This window comes from Vigna radiata, chromosome 1 (assembly GCF_000741045.1).
Source record: "Vigna radiata var. radiata cultivar VC1973A chromosome 1, Vradiata_ver6, whole genome shotgun sequence".
NCBI lineage: Eukaryota > Viridiplantae > Streptophyta > Magnoliopsida > Fabales > Fabaceae > Vigna > Vigna radiata.
In genome coordinates, this window is record NC_028351.1 from 36418528 (window position 1) to 36434476 (window position 15949).

At 32.8% G+C, this 15949-nt stretch overlaps 2 protein-coding genes across 3 annotated transcripts in view; one reads left to right on the forward strand and one right to left on the reverse strand.

Moving 5' to 3' along the window:
- The window catches only part of LOC111241682, a 5020-nt gene extending 3619 nt beyond the window's left edge, over positions 1 to 1401 (reverse strand). The window contains exon 1 of the mRNA XM_022780979.1: positions 1286 to 1401. Within this exon, the coding sequence (XP_022636700.1) occupies positions 1286 to 1401 (116 nt within the window). The remainder of the gene's footprint in view (positions 1 to 1285) is intronic.
- A 2723-nt stretch (positions 1402 to 4124) lies between these two features.
- LOC106763802 (1-aminocyclopropane-1-carboxylate oxidase homolog 3) lies at positions 4125 to 6127 on the forward strand. Of its 2 annotated transcripts, none has more exons than XM_014647956.2 (3): positions 4125 to 4720; positions 5143 to 5464; positions 5690 to 6127. In XM_014647956.2, exons 1-3 carry the CDS (start codon positions 4197 to 4199, stop codon positions 5945 to 5947), a joined length of 1104 nt encoding a protein of 367 aa, XP_014503442.1. In that variant the 5' UTR covers positions 4125 to 4196; the 3' UTR covers positions 5948 to 6127. The 2 variants fall into 2 exon arrangements, with proteins under 2 accessions (XP_014503442.1, XP_014503449.1); XM_014647963.2 differs by having other exon boundaries at positions 5707 to 5948.
- Positions 6128 to 15949: the final 9822 nt, after the last annotated feature.

The following is a 15949-nucleotide window of genomic DNA, read 5'->3' on the forward strand; positions in this document are numbered from 1 at the left end:
TTAAAATTTTAACAGTAAAAAATTTAATTAATAACCACGTCATAACCACATTCTATGCCACCTGTCTACACCATTAAAATACTGTTGCCAGCACGGAATATATTTAACTCCGTTCACCACAGTTAACGGAATGTCCTTGATTGCTTTCAATTTTCAAATCTAGGGACCAAATTGATTATTTGAAAAAAACAGGGACCCAATTGAAGAAAAGCAACAAATATAGGGACCAACGAATGCATTTAACCTTTCTTTTATTAGAGACACATTTTCTTTTATTATGGTTGTTGCACAATCAGATAACAAGAAATATAAAATTTACCTATTTTTTTACTTTCATGTTTTTCATACCAAACAACTTAAAAAATATTTCATTTCCATTGTTTCATATAAAATTAACAAATAATATTTTGTTTGTGAACTTAAAGTTTAAGTTTAATATTCACCTTTTAGAACAATAATATAGGTATATGATTATCTATCTAATAATAATTTGCTGGTATATTTTAAGCATTTTTCTTACATGTTGTATAGAAAAATGATAAAGATTGAAACACTCTCATAACATTACTTTTATTATTAATTAAAATTTATAAAATGATATATTCACGACATTTCTTTGCCTTGTAAACTCTTCTCATTTTACTTTCTCGATTTTTTTCATCGCTTCATTTAATATTCCAATAAATCTATAACAAAAGTATAAATACTAAGATAGAGAAGGAATAGAAAAAAAAAACACATAGATTTAAAACTGTACACAAATCTGAAAGTTAGAGTTCAATTTACAAGATTGACCGAATGGTCATAAGGCCAAAACAAGACCAAACGGTACACAAAAGGGGGTATTTAGACCGAACGGTTATACGAAAGCTAACTAAACCGAACGACTATACAATTAATTAAAACTATCTAAGATCTATTGACCAGATGGTCCTACACTTTCTTCAGGCTGGATGGTCTGCAAGGCTTCTTCCAAGGAATCTTCGAAGTCGCCCTCTGCTCACACCCAAATGGATGATCATTGCAGTGAAGAGAACAACCGAACGGTTAAGACCGAGCAGCACAAGGACAAAACAGAAAATAAGGGTAAGCTTATGTAAATTTAATTAATCATTTTCAGCATACATTCAAGAGAAACATGAATACCAAGTAATACAAACATCATTTCATTCATACAATCATCATACATAAAATCAATATAAACCGAATAGTAAACCACATCCTGACCGACCACTACTAACACTGTCCGGACGGTATGAACCATGTAGCTCGTCGCTCTTTGCACCTGGGTGGACCTAACTGGGATACACTCAACAGACCACCACCCGAGGTTAGTCTAGTGGAACCACCTCGATATAGAAATACCCTGAGGCTAAAGGACCTCATGCCATTCCCACGCATGAGTTACCCTTCTCTAAATGAGTAGGCGTAATCACGGAATATCAGGATAGAACGAAGCCTGAGTCTGACCACGGTCATACTTTACAAATCAATCATCCATCATGAGACATTCCTCCTTGGAATTCTCTTAAACCGATCATAATAATCTCATTCTTTCCATTCCATAATCATCCAAAATCCATAATACAACACACATTCTCATCCAGATTTATTCTTTACTATGTATATAAGAGGTATGTTAAGAAACATGATCGATCGGTCATATACTGATAATAAGACCGAACATAAAAGAATCTCTAGCGAGTGACTGAACGGTCAATCAAGAAGGAAACTAAGCGCTATTTGAAGACTAAGAAATATAAATAATTCATGAGAATGAACGAACGTTCCACAACGGGTTATCTTTCACAAAACTGAGTACTTTACAGTTTGGGCCGAATGCATATATATATATATATATATATATATATATATATATATATATATATATATATATATATATATATATATATATATATATATATAAACAAGAGTTCTCTTCAACAAAGCGAGTGTCAGTACAAGACCAAACATTCTTTGGGGAATCAAATGTCAGTATAAGACCGAACAATGTAAGACCGAACATTATTCAAAGGGGAATAGTTAACATAAGATCAAACACATCAATAACTGGAAGACTAGTTTATGACCGAACATTCCCAAGACCGAGTACTCTCAAGACCGAGCACTCTCAAGACCGAACACTCTCAAGACCGAACACTCTCAAGACCGAGCACTCTCAAGATCGAGCGCCAGTACAAACCGACCACTCAACAATAATTTTACTAATACAAGACCGAACGTTTTTCCAAAGAAAGATAATTAGCATCAAACCGAGTACTAGTCTATGACCGAGTACTTTCTAAGCCCGAGCACTCGATCTATGACCGAGTTTCAATAAACATTATAGATATAAAACTGAACGTTCAGTATATGACCGAACATTATAAACGGTTAATATTGATCTAACAACTAAGAGTCAAACTTTTACAATTTATTTGGAATGGCTAGAGTACACAATTTAGTAAGGGAATCTATATAAGTTCTTTATAAGACCGACCGGTCATCAACTGAATTCCTACAAAGGAGATTCAGCCAAGACCGATCGTTTTAGGGAAAACCGAACGACCCTAATGACCCTCGGTTACAGCATCAGAATTTAATAAGTTAAATATACACATGGATAATTTCATACCAACATTAAACATGCATTACTCAAACAGCAAGATCATACTTCCATATTTAATTTCAAACCATACAATCATCAATTATATACTCATAAAATCATTCATACTAAAATCATCATAATTAAATTTATAAGTTTCCCTTACCTCTAATTCCAGCTAGACTTCTAAGTTTCTTTGACAGCAGCTACTTCTTAGGGTTTTCAAAGTCCAAGGTCTGATTACAAGATAACGAGTTCAGAGAGATGGCTTAACAACCACATGCAAACTTAAAGGGTGCGTGCATGCAAGAAGACAAGGAACTTCCAAAAAGATAGAAGTATTTACTAGTTCAAATGGAATGCTGATCGGTGCAAATGAAAACTCTTGACACCGAGAGTATTTAATCTGAAAGGAGGTATATGATCGGAGGAGAAGAAGGATTTAGAATCTAGAGAGAAGGTTTGAAGGTTTAGAGAGGAGGAGAAAATGGTGGATTCTGGAAAAATGATCTGAAGAAGAAGAAGGGGTGCATGCAAAAAGTGGCGTCAACTTTTAAAATCCCATCATAAATATGGCTTCTCAAAAACCGAACGGTCCACTCCCTACTTGCCACCTATCTTCCATTTTCTGAAAATCCACACCTTCCCTGTGTTGTCACACAGTTTCCAATGAGTGCAAAATTAAATGGGGTGACAACTTGTTCCCCACTATCATGAGAAATCTAAAAGGAAAATTACACGTATATTTCACTAAAGTAGGTATTTAACGGGATGTGACACTTTACATCACCAAAATCAAAATCAAAATCAAATTTGTATATTTTCTCATCTACTTTCACTCATTAAATGAAGTTATTAAATATGAAATATATCTACCAGACTGATCAATAATGTATTTTAAAGAAAAAAAAAAGTTAAATATTATATCAATTCTATCTCCGACTTTTTTTTTTTTTTTATGAAGTGATATAAAAAGTAGATCTTGTTAATAGTAGTATGCAGGGTGTGTTGAATCTATTTAATTTGTATTAAACTATGTTATGATATTTGATATTTTTTAATTAAAATAAAAATTATGGTGATTTAAATTTTCTTTAATAACTCTTTTCGTTTAGGACAATGATATTTTAACAACACTTTTTGACAACTTTTTTGACAACGGAACACGTGTCACCATTTCATTCGTCTGTTTGAATTTATTTTAAAAAAATATTTGAAACGGACTAATCATAAGCTACTACATACACGTTGTAAAAAAAAGATTGTTAAAGAGACTTTTTCCTTAAGTTTAACTTTTGAAGTGAAATTCGAATGTACACAACGCAATGATTATGTCCATCTTATCCATTTTGTAACGAAACTTTGGCCACAAATATTCGAACAAAATATTATAAAATTATTATATTTACTATTATTATTATTATTATTATTATTATTATTATTATTATTATTATTATTATTATTATTATTATTATTATTATTATTATTATGAATATCATAATTTGTCGTGCCAAACCGAACTCACTCAAACAAGGCAACTATTTTGTGTTCACATTCACCGTTCACGTAACACCGGAAAATAACAATCACGATGAGTCTTGCCGGCGCCGGAACTTCAACTCCAACATCCTTCGACCGTTTACTGGAGCTGAAAGCCTTCGAAGAAACCAAAGGCGGTGTTAAGGGTCTCGTCGACGCCGGCATCACCAAAATCCCTCGTATTTTTGTCATGCCGCCGGAAGACATCGCCGTCTCTGGCGATCGGAGCCATACCCAGTTCGAGATCCCCGTCATTGATCTCAAAGATGTCGCCGGTGATCTCTCCGGCGTGATCGACGGAATCCGGCAGGCAGCGGAGAACGTGGGCTTTTTCCAGGTGGTGAATCACGGCATGCCAGCGAAGCTACTGGAGGACATGCTGGCGGCGGCGCGTGAGTTCCACGAGCTTCCACAAGAGGTGAAGGGTGAGTACTACACCAGGGAGAAGCAGAAAAAGGTGAAATATTGGACCAACTTTGATTTGTATCAGTCTAAGCATGCAAACTGGAGGGACACTCTGAATTGCACTATGGCACCTGAACCTCTTGATCCTCAAGAATTGCCTCCTGTTTGTAGGTAAAGTTTATTCTATCAACATTGGAAAATGAAATTTTCTGCCTGTGTGTCAAGATTCATACACAAATTCCTTAACATGGAACATTTTTAATCTAATGAAAAGAAAATAGGAGATTGTGTACTATGTGATTTGAAAGGAAGCAGTGCTAAATGCATTTTATTACTGCATAGTGCACAACTTCCCTTGCTTACCATGTACTGTTACAATGCCAATGTAACACTACATATGTATGAAAATGACATCAGAAAAAAATGTTAGCTTTTGCAATTCTGACAATTTTCCAAAACTGATAGTAAGCACCTTGAGAACTTATTAGCTTTTTACTTGAGTACACATGTAGTAACTGGAGGAACATGGTATTCTTAGAGAGTTTGTGAACTACAACGTATAGTAGTTTTTTGTGTGTTCATCAAATTTTCAGGGATGTAATAATGGAATTCTCAAGGCAAGGTCAAGTATTCGGTAGCCTTTTGTTTGAGTTGCTATCAGAAGCACTTGGGCTCATGCCTAACCATCTTGAAGAGATGGATTCTGCAAAGGGACACTTAATTTTGTCTCACTATTATCCATCATGCCCTGAGCCTGAACTCACTATGGGTCTCAGTAGCCACACAGATCCTGATTTCCTCACGGTTTTGCTTCAAGACCATATTGGTGGACTTCAAGTTTTGATCCAGAATCAATGGATTGATGTGCCTCCAATTCCTGGAGCACTTGTTGTAAACATTGGAGATCTACTGCAGGTAAGTTACACACTAATAGTTTTATCTAATTCTTTTTCACATCAATGCCAATTTGCTGCACTACTTGAAGATGAATAATAACACAATGACATGAGGTAGAAGTGTATAATATATCCATGTTGCCTCATGTGTGTGATTATATTTGTAAAGCTTTCAAAATTTGGTATTCCCTGATAACGAAAATGTATATGGTTAAATGAATGTTATGTTGCAACACAACTGCAGCTTCTTTCCAATGACAGATTCAGAAGTGTGGAGCACCGTGTGAAGGTAAACCAGAGAGAGGCCAGGGTAGCAATTGCATTCTTTTTTACTCATGCTCACTATCCATCAACAAGAATGTATGGCCCCATCAAGCAATTACTCTCAGAGGATAATCCCCCAGTATACAGAGAAACAACATTGCAGGACTTTAATCATCACTTTTATAAGAAGGGACTTGATGGAATTCCTGCTCTTTCCCATTTCAAGTTATTGAGATAAATACCAAATATGGAAAAACTTTCATGCAGTACTACATGTTTAATAATGTTTCACCTCATTTTAAGCATTGTATTGAAGTTTTATCCTCTGGTGGAGGATAGTCTGATTGAAGATCATCTGCAGTTGGTTTGAGTGTCTTCTACTTAGTTATTGGAATAAAATGTAAAATCATTGCAGTTATTTTTCATTAATTTTACATCAAGAAGGTGGGATCTAAGTTGGGTATTTGGTTCTCCTCTCTTGTGTTGAAAGTGATGAAAGGAAACTCTGATTTGGTTAAATCTCATTTGTCATGTAACCAAGGATCATTCTTTTGTTTACACTTATGTATCAAAGGTGGGTAATAACTCATGTATAGGTCTATAAGTATTGTTTACCCAAGCCAGAAATTGTCATTTTAATACACTTTCTTGTTTTGGACACTTTGCACCTCTTATGAAAGGGGCCACCATGTATATAAATTCTATAAAAGGGTTAAAATACCCAATAAGTACTCTATTATATTTATTATATTTTTTGGCGGGTAAAAAATATTTTATTTTATATTCATTTAACAATAAGGACAAAATTGTCATCTTACTTTTAATTTATTAAAAATATTTTTTATATATTATATCTATCAAATCATTGTCAAAATTTTATAAATTGTACCTTCAAATATCTTTGTTTTCACTTTCAAATCCCTTAAAACGAATAACACTACTTTATTCTTTATTTTCCCTCACATCCTTTCACTCATCCTCTCTTAAATCACCTCCCCAGATGGAATAGGAACATAGCCTTAGGGTTTATGTGAAGATTTGTACATTAATTTGGAGTTGTTGACATGTGATTGCAAAAAATTAGGAATTATCAAAGTTTCTTTTCAAACTTATTAGATCTCACTTAAAATCCAGTCTAGAAAAAAGTCTTGATTTTAATTTAAAACTTTCTTTCTTTCTTTAAAAAATATGGTAGAATATCGATGATTAAAATATTAATTTAGTTCATATTTTTGTTCGATTTTATCAATTTAGTCATACTTTTTTTTTCATTGTTCAAATATTTATTAATTTTGTTCAATTTAATTTTTTTCTAATGTCATATAAATAATTAACTGATAGTGAATATATTATATGATGTTTTAGTTAGTGATTTTTTAATTTTTTTAATTTTAAAAATATATATTCATGTGTCAAGTTATTATACCGTGTCATATAGTGATATTAGTGTCATATGGCAATAACAATTCAACTTGTAGAGATCAATGACACATGTTAGTGTCAGTACTACATGTTAATGTCTTATATTCAATTTGATTTGTATGTTTATGTTTTTTTTGTTCAGTTCAGTCCCAATTTTTTAAAATAGAACAATTTTATCCCTTTTCAAATTGAAACTAAATTATTTTAATATAAATGTTATACTAATTTTTGGGTTAAACTATTAAATTGATTTTTAACCTAAAAATCACATAAAGTATTAAATAACTTGTGATTTTAACCTCTTAAAATTTTTAACCAATGGTGTTAGTCTCCACTTCTAAAATTTCCATTCTAATTTTAAACCAACTTTAATCTTAAATTAGAAATATTTAATAAAATAGTAAATGATTTTGATATAGTGGTATCTTATGTTAGATTTTTTTAGGAGACATAAAATAAACTTTATACCAATGAGATATGAAAAATCAGAATATCACTTCAACTAAGGAATTACGGGATTTGGAGAAATCATCCAACTAAATATTATAGTAGGTGTTATTAGAATAAAAGAAAATCGTTTATGGGAAAATATTCTTTGAGTTCTTGATTCAAAGAATTGATACTTTGTTAGGGTTTGTCATCAATTATTTACTTGCAATGATTCGATAATATAGATTACATGTAGATGAATATTAATTGAAGCCTCCTATACTTTCCATAGTTTCTAATTGCAATATTTTAATCATCTTTTATTATCAGATATTATAAATAATGACTACTTTAAAAAACACACGTAATGATATATAAAGCACATCTCAAGAATGTGAGACTGCAATTTACCCTAAATATAATTTATTTGTGCAATGAATTTCATATAGAGTTGACCTTAGGACAAATTCTAAAAGGTTTAGTGATAGCAAGAAGATTTATGTACTTAATTTTGAGATAATTATAAAATATTATGAAGTTAGTTATTTTCAAATAATTGTATCTGAAATTTTCAAAACAAAAAAAAAATTATATACTCTTAACTCAATGTGTGAAAGGGCTTTCGAATTAAGAGAATTTCATTTAAATTTGTGTATGTATGATAACGTATTAGAAGTTAGTATGATAGCGTATTTTATTTAAACTTTTATATGAATTTTAAATGTTAACACTTACTGTTTTATTTTAATTCCTATTATAAAATTATGACATTATATTTTTTTAAAATATTATTTTGTATAGTTTTAATTATTGAAATAGTTTTATCAAATTCAGCTCTATCCCATTTGAATCTTTGAATCTAACGGGTTCAATCAAAATTTAAAAATATTAAAAAATAAAGTAAAATTATTGTTTGAAACTCATCTTATAAGAAAATCAAATCAAGTACCACGTTTTAATTTTGATGTATGGGATTAAATTAATTGGCAGAATAATTTAATAACTTTACCTAGTTTGTTTAAGAATACTGTATTTAACACATGTTGGTATGAATAAGTTTTCAAAGACTTCAATGGAGTAGGCAAAGCTAGATTCATTAATTGATATTTTCAAGAAGTTGTATTTATGATATGAAAAACATTTATGTGTTGGTATTAGTCTTATATGCTTGGTTTGAAGGCATACGAAGTGACAAGAACAATGTGCGATACTAGGGTTTACGATAATGGCATTTTATTTCATCTCGAAAGATGGGAAAAAAAGAAGAAGAACAAGTGAATATTAAAATAAGTGATTATAAATTGGAATTATGAACAAAGCACGTGTTTGAATTAAATGTTAAAGTTATTTATGAAGAAAACTTAACTAAAAGAATAAGGTTAAACTCATTCGGAGGTTCCTATTTTCGTATTTTTGTTTCAATTACGTTCTCGTCTTTAAATTTTTACCGATTACATCCTAAGATTGAAAAATTGAAAGAAATTAACCCCTGCCGTTAAATCAAGTTAACGGGGTTAACTTCCACCTTACCTGTGAGGGTGAGGTGGAGAAATATGGATACGTGGCGTGTAAAGAAGCTTTGAGGTGGCTTTTATTATGCACATGGCTTTTATTAGTGAAGTTAAACAAAAAATTAAAAAATTGGGGTTTTTGTTACTGATTTTAAAATTAGGGTTATATTAAAATAGAATTGGGATTAGAATCCTACAGAGAAATTTGAATCGCAGTGTTTTGCAAGCACAGGTGAAGTAGTAGATGTCAAATTTGGTATACTAGGAGCATGAATCGCGAAGTAAGGGTTGTTATCACGTGAATCGCGAAGGCCTTGAATGTGGATCACAAGCTTTTTGTGTGGATTTTCGTGGGAGGTTAGTATATGTACTATATATAGGTATTCAGTGCTTTAATATTCAGTGCTTTTTGTTCTTATCTGCCTATGGTTTCTAGATTGTGGTTCGTGTTGTCCAAAAAAAGATTGTATACATATTGCGGTTGTGGTCCCGCACGTCCCCCATAGTTAAACTAGCTTTTCTGCTATCATTATCAATGTTTTAATATTTGTTGTTTTACGTTTATTTATAGGTGTAGAATATTGTACATTGTGTTGTTTGTGATGGAGGGTGATATAGAAGTTGTGATTCACCATGGGGGAAGTTGGTAAACGAAGGGTGGCTGAAGTATGAAGAGGAGTGTGATACTATGTATTTTGACCCTGACTTTTGGAGTTACTTTGTTGTGGTGAGTGTAGTAAAAGCGCTTGGATATGCAGGATTTCAAGATTTGTGGTATTCTGTAGGATGTGGTCCAAAATTAGATGATAAGCTAGAAGCGTTGTCTGATGACGTAGGAGCTATGCATATGGTCAATTTAGCTAGGTTAAATGGTCGGGTGCATTTATATGTTGTGCACAGTGTGTCTCAACATGATGTCATTGAGATGATTGAATATAATGTTGATGAAGAAGTTGAGGAAGTGAATCTTGAGATGCATGATGGTGGTGAGTGTGCAGAGTTGGATGATGGTGGTGTAACTGCACAGTTTGGTGATGGCACAAAACAGTTGGATGACGGGGTAGGTGGTGATGTTGGTGAGGTTGACAGAATAGAAGTTGATGTTGTTGAGGGTGAGGGAATAGAAGTTGATGTTGGTGAGGGTGAGGGAATACAACATGATGAGGAGACAATACAAGTTCATGTTGAGGGTGAAGGAAAACAACATGATGAAACTCATGATGAGGAGACAATAGAAGTTGATGTTCAAAGTGATGGAAAACAAGATGATGAAGCTCATGATGAGGAGACAATAGAAGTTGATGTTCAGAGTGATGGAAAACAAGATGATGAAACTCGTGATGTGGAGACAATAGAAGTTGATGTTCAGAGTGATGAAAAACATGATGATGATAGTCATGATCAGGAGAGAATAGAAGTTGATGTTGAGGGTGAGGGATTACAACATGTTGAAGCTCATGCTGAGGAGACAATAGAAGTTGATGTTGAGGCTAACAGAACAGAAGTCAATGAATGAAGTTCATTAGTTGATGATATTGGTGAAGTCAATATTATGGATGGTGAAGTGAATAGTGTGGATGGTTTAGTAGACATAAACATCCAGTCTGACTTCAGAGAAAGAGATAGTTGTGGTAATATGGAAGTTGATTGCACTGTGCTTTCTAAGTCAGATTTGGAAGAACATGACATTAGTGATAGTAGTATATTCAATGACGAATGGGAGTCTCAGGAGTTAAGTTCTCCTGATATCAGTGATGAAGAAAGTGAAGTTGAAGAGGGATATGGAAATTTTGTTACATTCAGTATGCCCAAAAAGATGGTTGATTTCAAGTGGGAGGTGGGAACCTATTTTGGGCAGAAAGTAGACATCTTGGATGCCATCAAAACCTACGCACTAGAGATTGGAAAAAGGCTAAAATTTATTAAAAATGATAAAAAAAAGAATAAGGATTAAGTGTATGGGAGAAAAAGGACAATGTCCATGGATGGCTTATTTTGGTTACATGGAGGCAATAGATACATGATAGTTAAGGACTGTGGTGGATGGACACACATGCAGTAGGGAGCATAAGTTAGGCCTATTCAATGCAAAATGGCTAAGTAAAAAATTACAAAAAACAATTAGAGAGAATCCTACAATTAAGGGAGTTGACATTAGAGAAAAAATAAGTAGGAAATGGAACATAGCAATAAGTAAAGATATGGCTTATAGGACGAAAGCTTATGCTTTAGATGAAGTGGAAGGGTCTTTCACCATGCAATATAGGAGAATTTACGATTACGCTCATGAGCTATTAGCAAGAAACCCAAGTTCCACTATCAAGGTCAAACTTCAGGAAAATGATCAAATGCGAGTTTTTGAAAGGTTCTACGCATGCCTCAAGGCATGCAAAGATAGCTTTCTCTCATGCAGGCTAATCATTGGCGTTGATGGAGCCTTTTTGAAAGGTAGATATGGTGGTGAGCTGTTAACTGTTGTTGCTCGAGATGCAAACGATCAAATGATGTCACTAGCATATGTTGTAGTAGAGGTCGAGAACAAGGAGACTTGGACATGGTTTATGGAGCTACTCATTGAAGACCTAGGTGGACTTGAGATTTGTTCTTCACTTACATTGATATCAGATCAACAAAAGGTATGAACTTATTGGTTTATTGGTTCTTTACTTTTGTTATGTACTTGATATAAATTGCATTATTGAAATCATCTCACTTATTGTTGTCTTATTCACAGGGTTTGTTACACGCTGTAGAGGATCTACTTCCTAGAATTGCACACAAATATTGTGTAAGGCATTTATATGCCAATTTCAGGAAGAAATTCCCTGGAAAGAATCTTAAGAAGTTGATGTGAAGGGCAGCACTGACAACACACACACAGAAATGGGACACTGAAATGAGAAGTATAAGAGAAGTAAACCAAGATGCGTTTCGCCACTTGATAGCAATTGCTCCAAGGTAATCCACTGTCCCACTTTTGATTTCTTTAAAGTGATGATTTTAAATACTAATTGTATGACTTATTTTTACATTGAAGGTTTTGGTCCAAATCAAGGTTCACAACCACAGCTCAATGTGATACCTTGGTCAATAACATGTCAGAAGCGTTTTGGTTCACACGAGGACAAAACCAATTATTACAATGTTGGAGGAAATCAGACTTTATATCATGAAGAGATGGGCCACTAATAGGTCAAGGGTAAATTCATTTAAGTCAACCCTTTGTCCAAAAATACTGAGTAGACTGCAAAAGGAGACTCTACTAACACAGTACTAGATTCCCTGATAAAGTGATATAAGTCATTTAAGGCCCTACTTTCAGTACCTCTTATACATTACTAATGTTGCCTCATGTTGGCAGCTGGTCTGCAGAAAAGTTATTTGAAGTCAGACATGTGTCTCACACTAGGGACAAGTACGTGGTGAACATAGATGAATCTTCATGCTCATGCAGAAAATGGAGCCTCAGTAGAATACCCTGTGTTCATGCCTTGACAACAATGAGATTTCTCAACCTCAATGAAGAGGACTACATATTTGCATGCTTTCACACTCCAACATATGAACAAATATACTCCTCTATTATCTATCCTATTAACGGAAACAACTTGTGGGAGGTAACCCAATATGAAGATTCATGCCTCCATCAAAAAGAAAGTTGTTTGGTCGTCAAAAGAAGAAAAGGAGGTTAGAGTAGTGGGAGTTGAAGAAAGATAGCACTAGGATGACCAAAGGAGGATTGCTTAAGAGATGTAGCAAGTGTAGGGAAGTGGGTCACAAAAAAAAATGTTGTCCCAAGACAAACGAACAAGTTGTTTTGCAGTTACAGGGAGAAGCACCCACTTCATTGGCTTAGGGTGCAGCACATGAAACAATGTTTTTTTATTTATGAAAGGAAATGTAATAGTAGATCTCCTATTTGTATGAACATCTGTTTTTACTGCAGTCTTTTAGAAACAATGCTTTAGCTTTCAGTAATATAAATATTCCTACTTGTATGAACATCTGGATGTCTACTTTTTTGTAATACGAAAGCCAGATTTCAATGCCATCTGGATGATACAATTTGATCGCTTTTGATTGGAATATATTACTTGTATCAATGACACAATTTGATTTCATTGCCATCTGGATGACACAATTTGATTTATTACATTGCAACCTTTTAGTTGTCAATGACACATTTGATTGGAACATACCACTTGTGAATGCCATATTAAACAAACAAGAACATCAACCCAGTTAAAAGAACAACCTATTATCATTAAAAGAACAATGCTAGAACAACAAACAACAACAATGTTCACTACAAATCTTGATTTCATTAAACTAACATCTGCAACTATTACATTTGCAAGTAACACAACAAAACTACATTGCAACAAAACTACCTCTGCAACTATTACATTCTTGGATGGCCTACGTTACACCTACACTACTTAAACAGAGATTATCATGTCCTTTCCATCAACATTGTCACTGCAATCATGTTGATTATGCATAGAATACAAACAGCCCAACCAAAATTTTCATCCCCTTTTCAAGAGTGATAACAGCTTTCTGCACAACAACTACATTGTTATCCCTTTCGTTTTCAACAGTCTTCATCAACCTATCATCATTTTGAAAAGTCTTCAGCAACCTCACATCATTTGTTTCCAACAGCTCATAACTAACACTTTCCTGAGTTCCCAAATCATTCCACCATCTGAAGTAGTTGCATCCAGCATTTTCACCTCCACCCTTATACCTAGGGCAACTCCAAAATTGTTTTCCTCGATTCTTAGTGGTCTTCGCAATCCTAACCACAAACTTCTCTCCACAATGACAAATCGGTGACGCCTCCTTCTTATTCCAGCCTCCATCTCCACGAGAGCTCACAGAGCAGAATTGCTTTCGACAATCATTGCAAGTGGACCATGAACATGAATGTTGCATCGACATCCTTGCGTCTTTGTTTCCTACTTCCCTCTTTCCAACCTTGAATTACTTTCCAATCCCAATGTTGAAGAACAGCGAACCCTAAACCATCTTTGCAAATCTGATGGAAGCTTTTAAAATGGGTAACAAAATCCCCAATTTTTTAATTTTTTTTTAACTTCACTAATAAAAGCCACATGCATAATAAAAGTCACCTCAAAGCTTCTTAGCACGCCATGTATCCATATTTCTCCACCTCACCCTCACAGGTAAGCTGGAAGTTAACCCTATTAACTTGATTTAACGGTAGGGGTTAATTTCTTTCAATTTTTCAATCTTAAGGACGTAATTGGTAAAAAATTAAAGACGGGGATCCAATTGGGACAAAAACACGAAAATAGGGACCTCCGAATAGGTTTAACCAATATTTAAATATAAAGTGGTAATAAATACATATTAATAAGACCACTTAACATGAACACTGAAAGTAAAAATAATTTAAAAAATTAAAGAAAAAATAAAGGTAACAAATAAAGGAAAAATTATTAAAAACAAAATAAAAATTTGATAAAAAAAAATATTCAATAATAGTGTTGTTAACTTAAACATAACTCTAAGTTTATAAAAATAGAAAGTTAAATATCATATTAAACTATATAATAAAACAAAAAAACATAAATAAATATTTACATAATAATTAAAAACATAAATGAATATCTACGTAATAATTAAATAATGAATTAAACAAAAAAAGATAAATATATCTCTACATAATAATTAAATTATTAAACTAATAAATTAAGTATAATTAATATAATTCAAATTTAAGTAATAAACAAACAATATAAAACAAAACTATATATATCAACAATTATATATAATAATATATAATAAACAAATAAAATAAAACATTTGAAATAAGAAAATAATTAAAAAAACTTGAAACGGATGTTCATATATGTTAGACTCTAATATGATATCAAAATCCATCGACGGATATCGACATCCGTTGAATGATAAACGAATCTCCAAATTCGTTTACCTTTTAATGGGTGTCGATATCCGTTGACGGATTTTGATATCCGTTTTAGAGTCCAATGAATATGGTCATCTATTTTAGGATATGAATTATGTATTCAAACCTAGGAAGCTCCTGCGTGCATGCCATTACCACTAGACCACCTTCAAGCACCACCATCAAGACCAAGCTCTACCACCATTATTGTTTATTTGAGAAGTCATAAACAATAATACATTTTTTAAAAAATTTAAAACCAAATTACATTTTTTTTTTCAAATGAAGTTATATCTCAAAACACAATTTATTTATTTAAAGTGATGCTTTGAAAACAATTTATTTTTCATTTTCTTATCTTTATAAAAATTACTCATTTCCATCTCAAATGTAAAAATACTTCTAAATCATAACGTAAATATAAACTTTGTCTTAACAACACAATATAGCATTATACATATCATATACATATATAAGTCTTAAGCATTTATTTATGGTGAATTATGATATCAAAACATACAAAGCAATCTTGTCATAAGGTATAACCTTTAAGTATAGATCCACATAATCATTATAATGTTTGTTATAAATTATTAATTTTTCCTTTACTTTTGTTTTCCATTTTAATATTAATAAATATTTGCTTTTTCTCTCCATTATTTTAAGAGGTTTTACAATTGGTTGGATATATCATATTTGTTAATAAAAGTATGTTGGGGTCGGGGGTCACGGGGTCGGGAGTCGGGATCGGGGGTCGGGGGGTGGGGCGTCGGGTGAGAAATTCAAATTCTCATTTCATGAAAAATTCAAATTGTCGTCTCATGAGTAATTCAAATTCAAATTCAAATTCAAAATCAAATTCAAATTCTCATCTCATGAGAAAATCAAATTCACATCTCATGAGAAATTCAAATTCTCATCTCATGAGAAATTCAAATTCTCA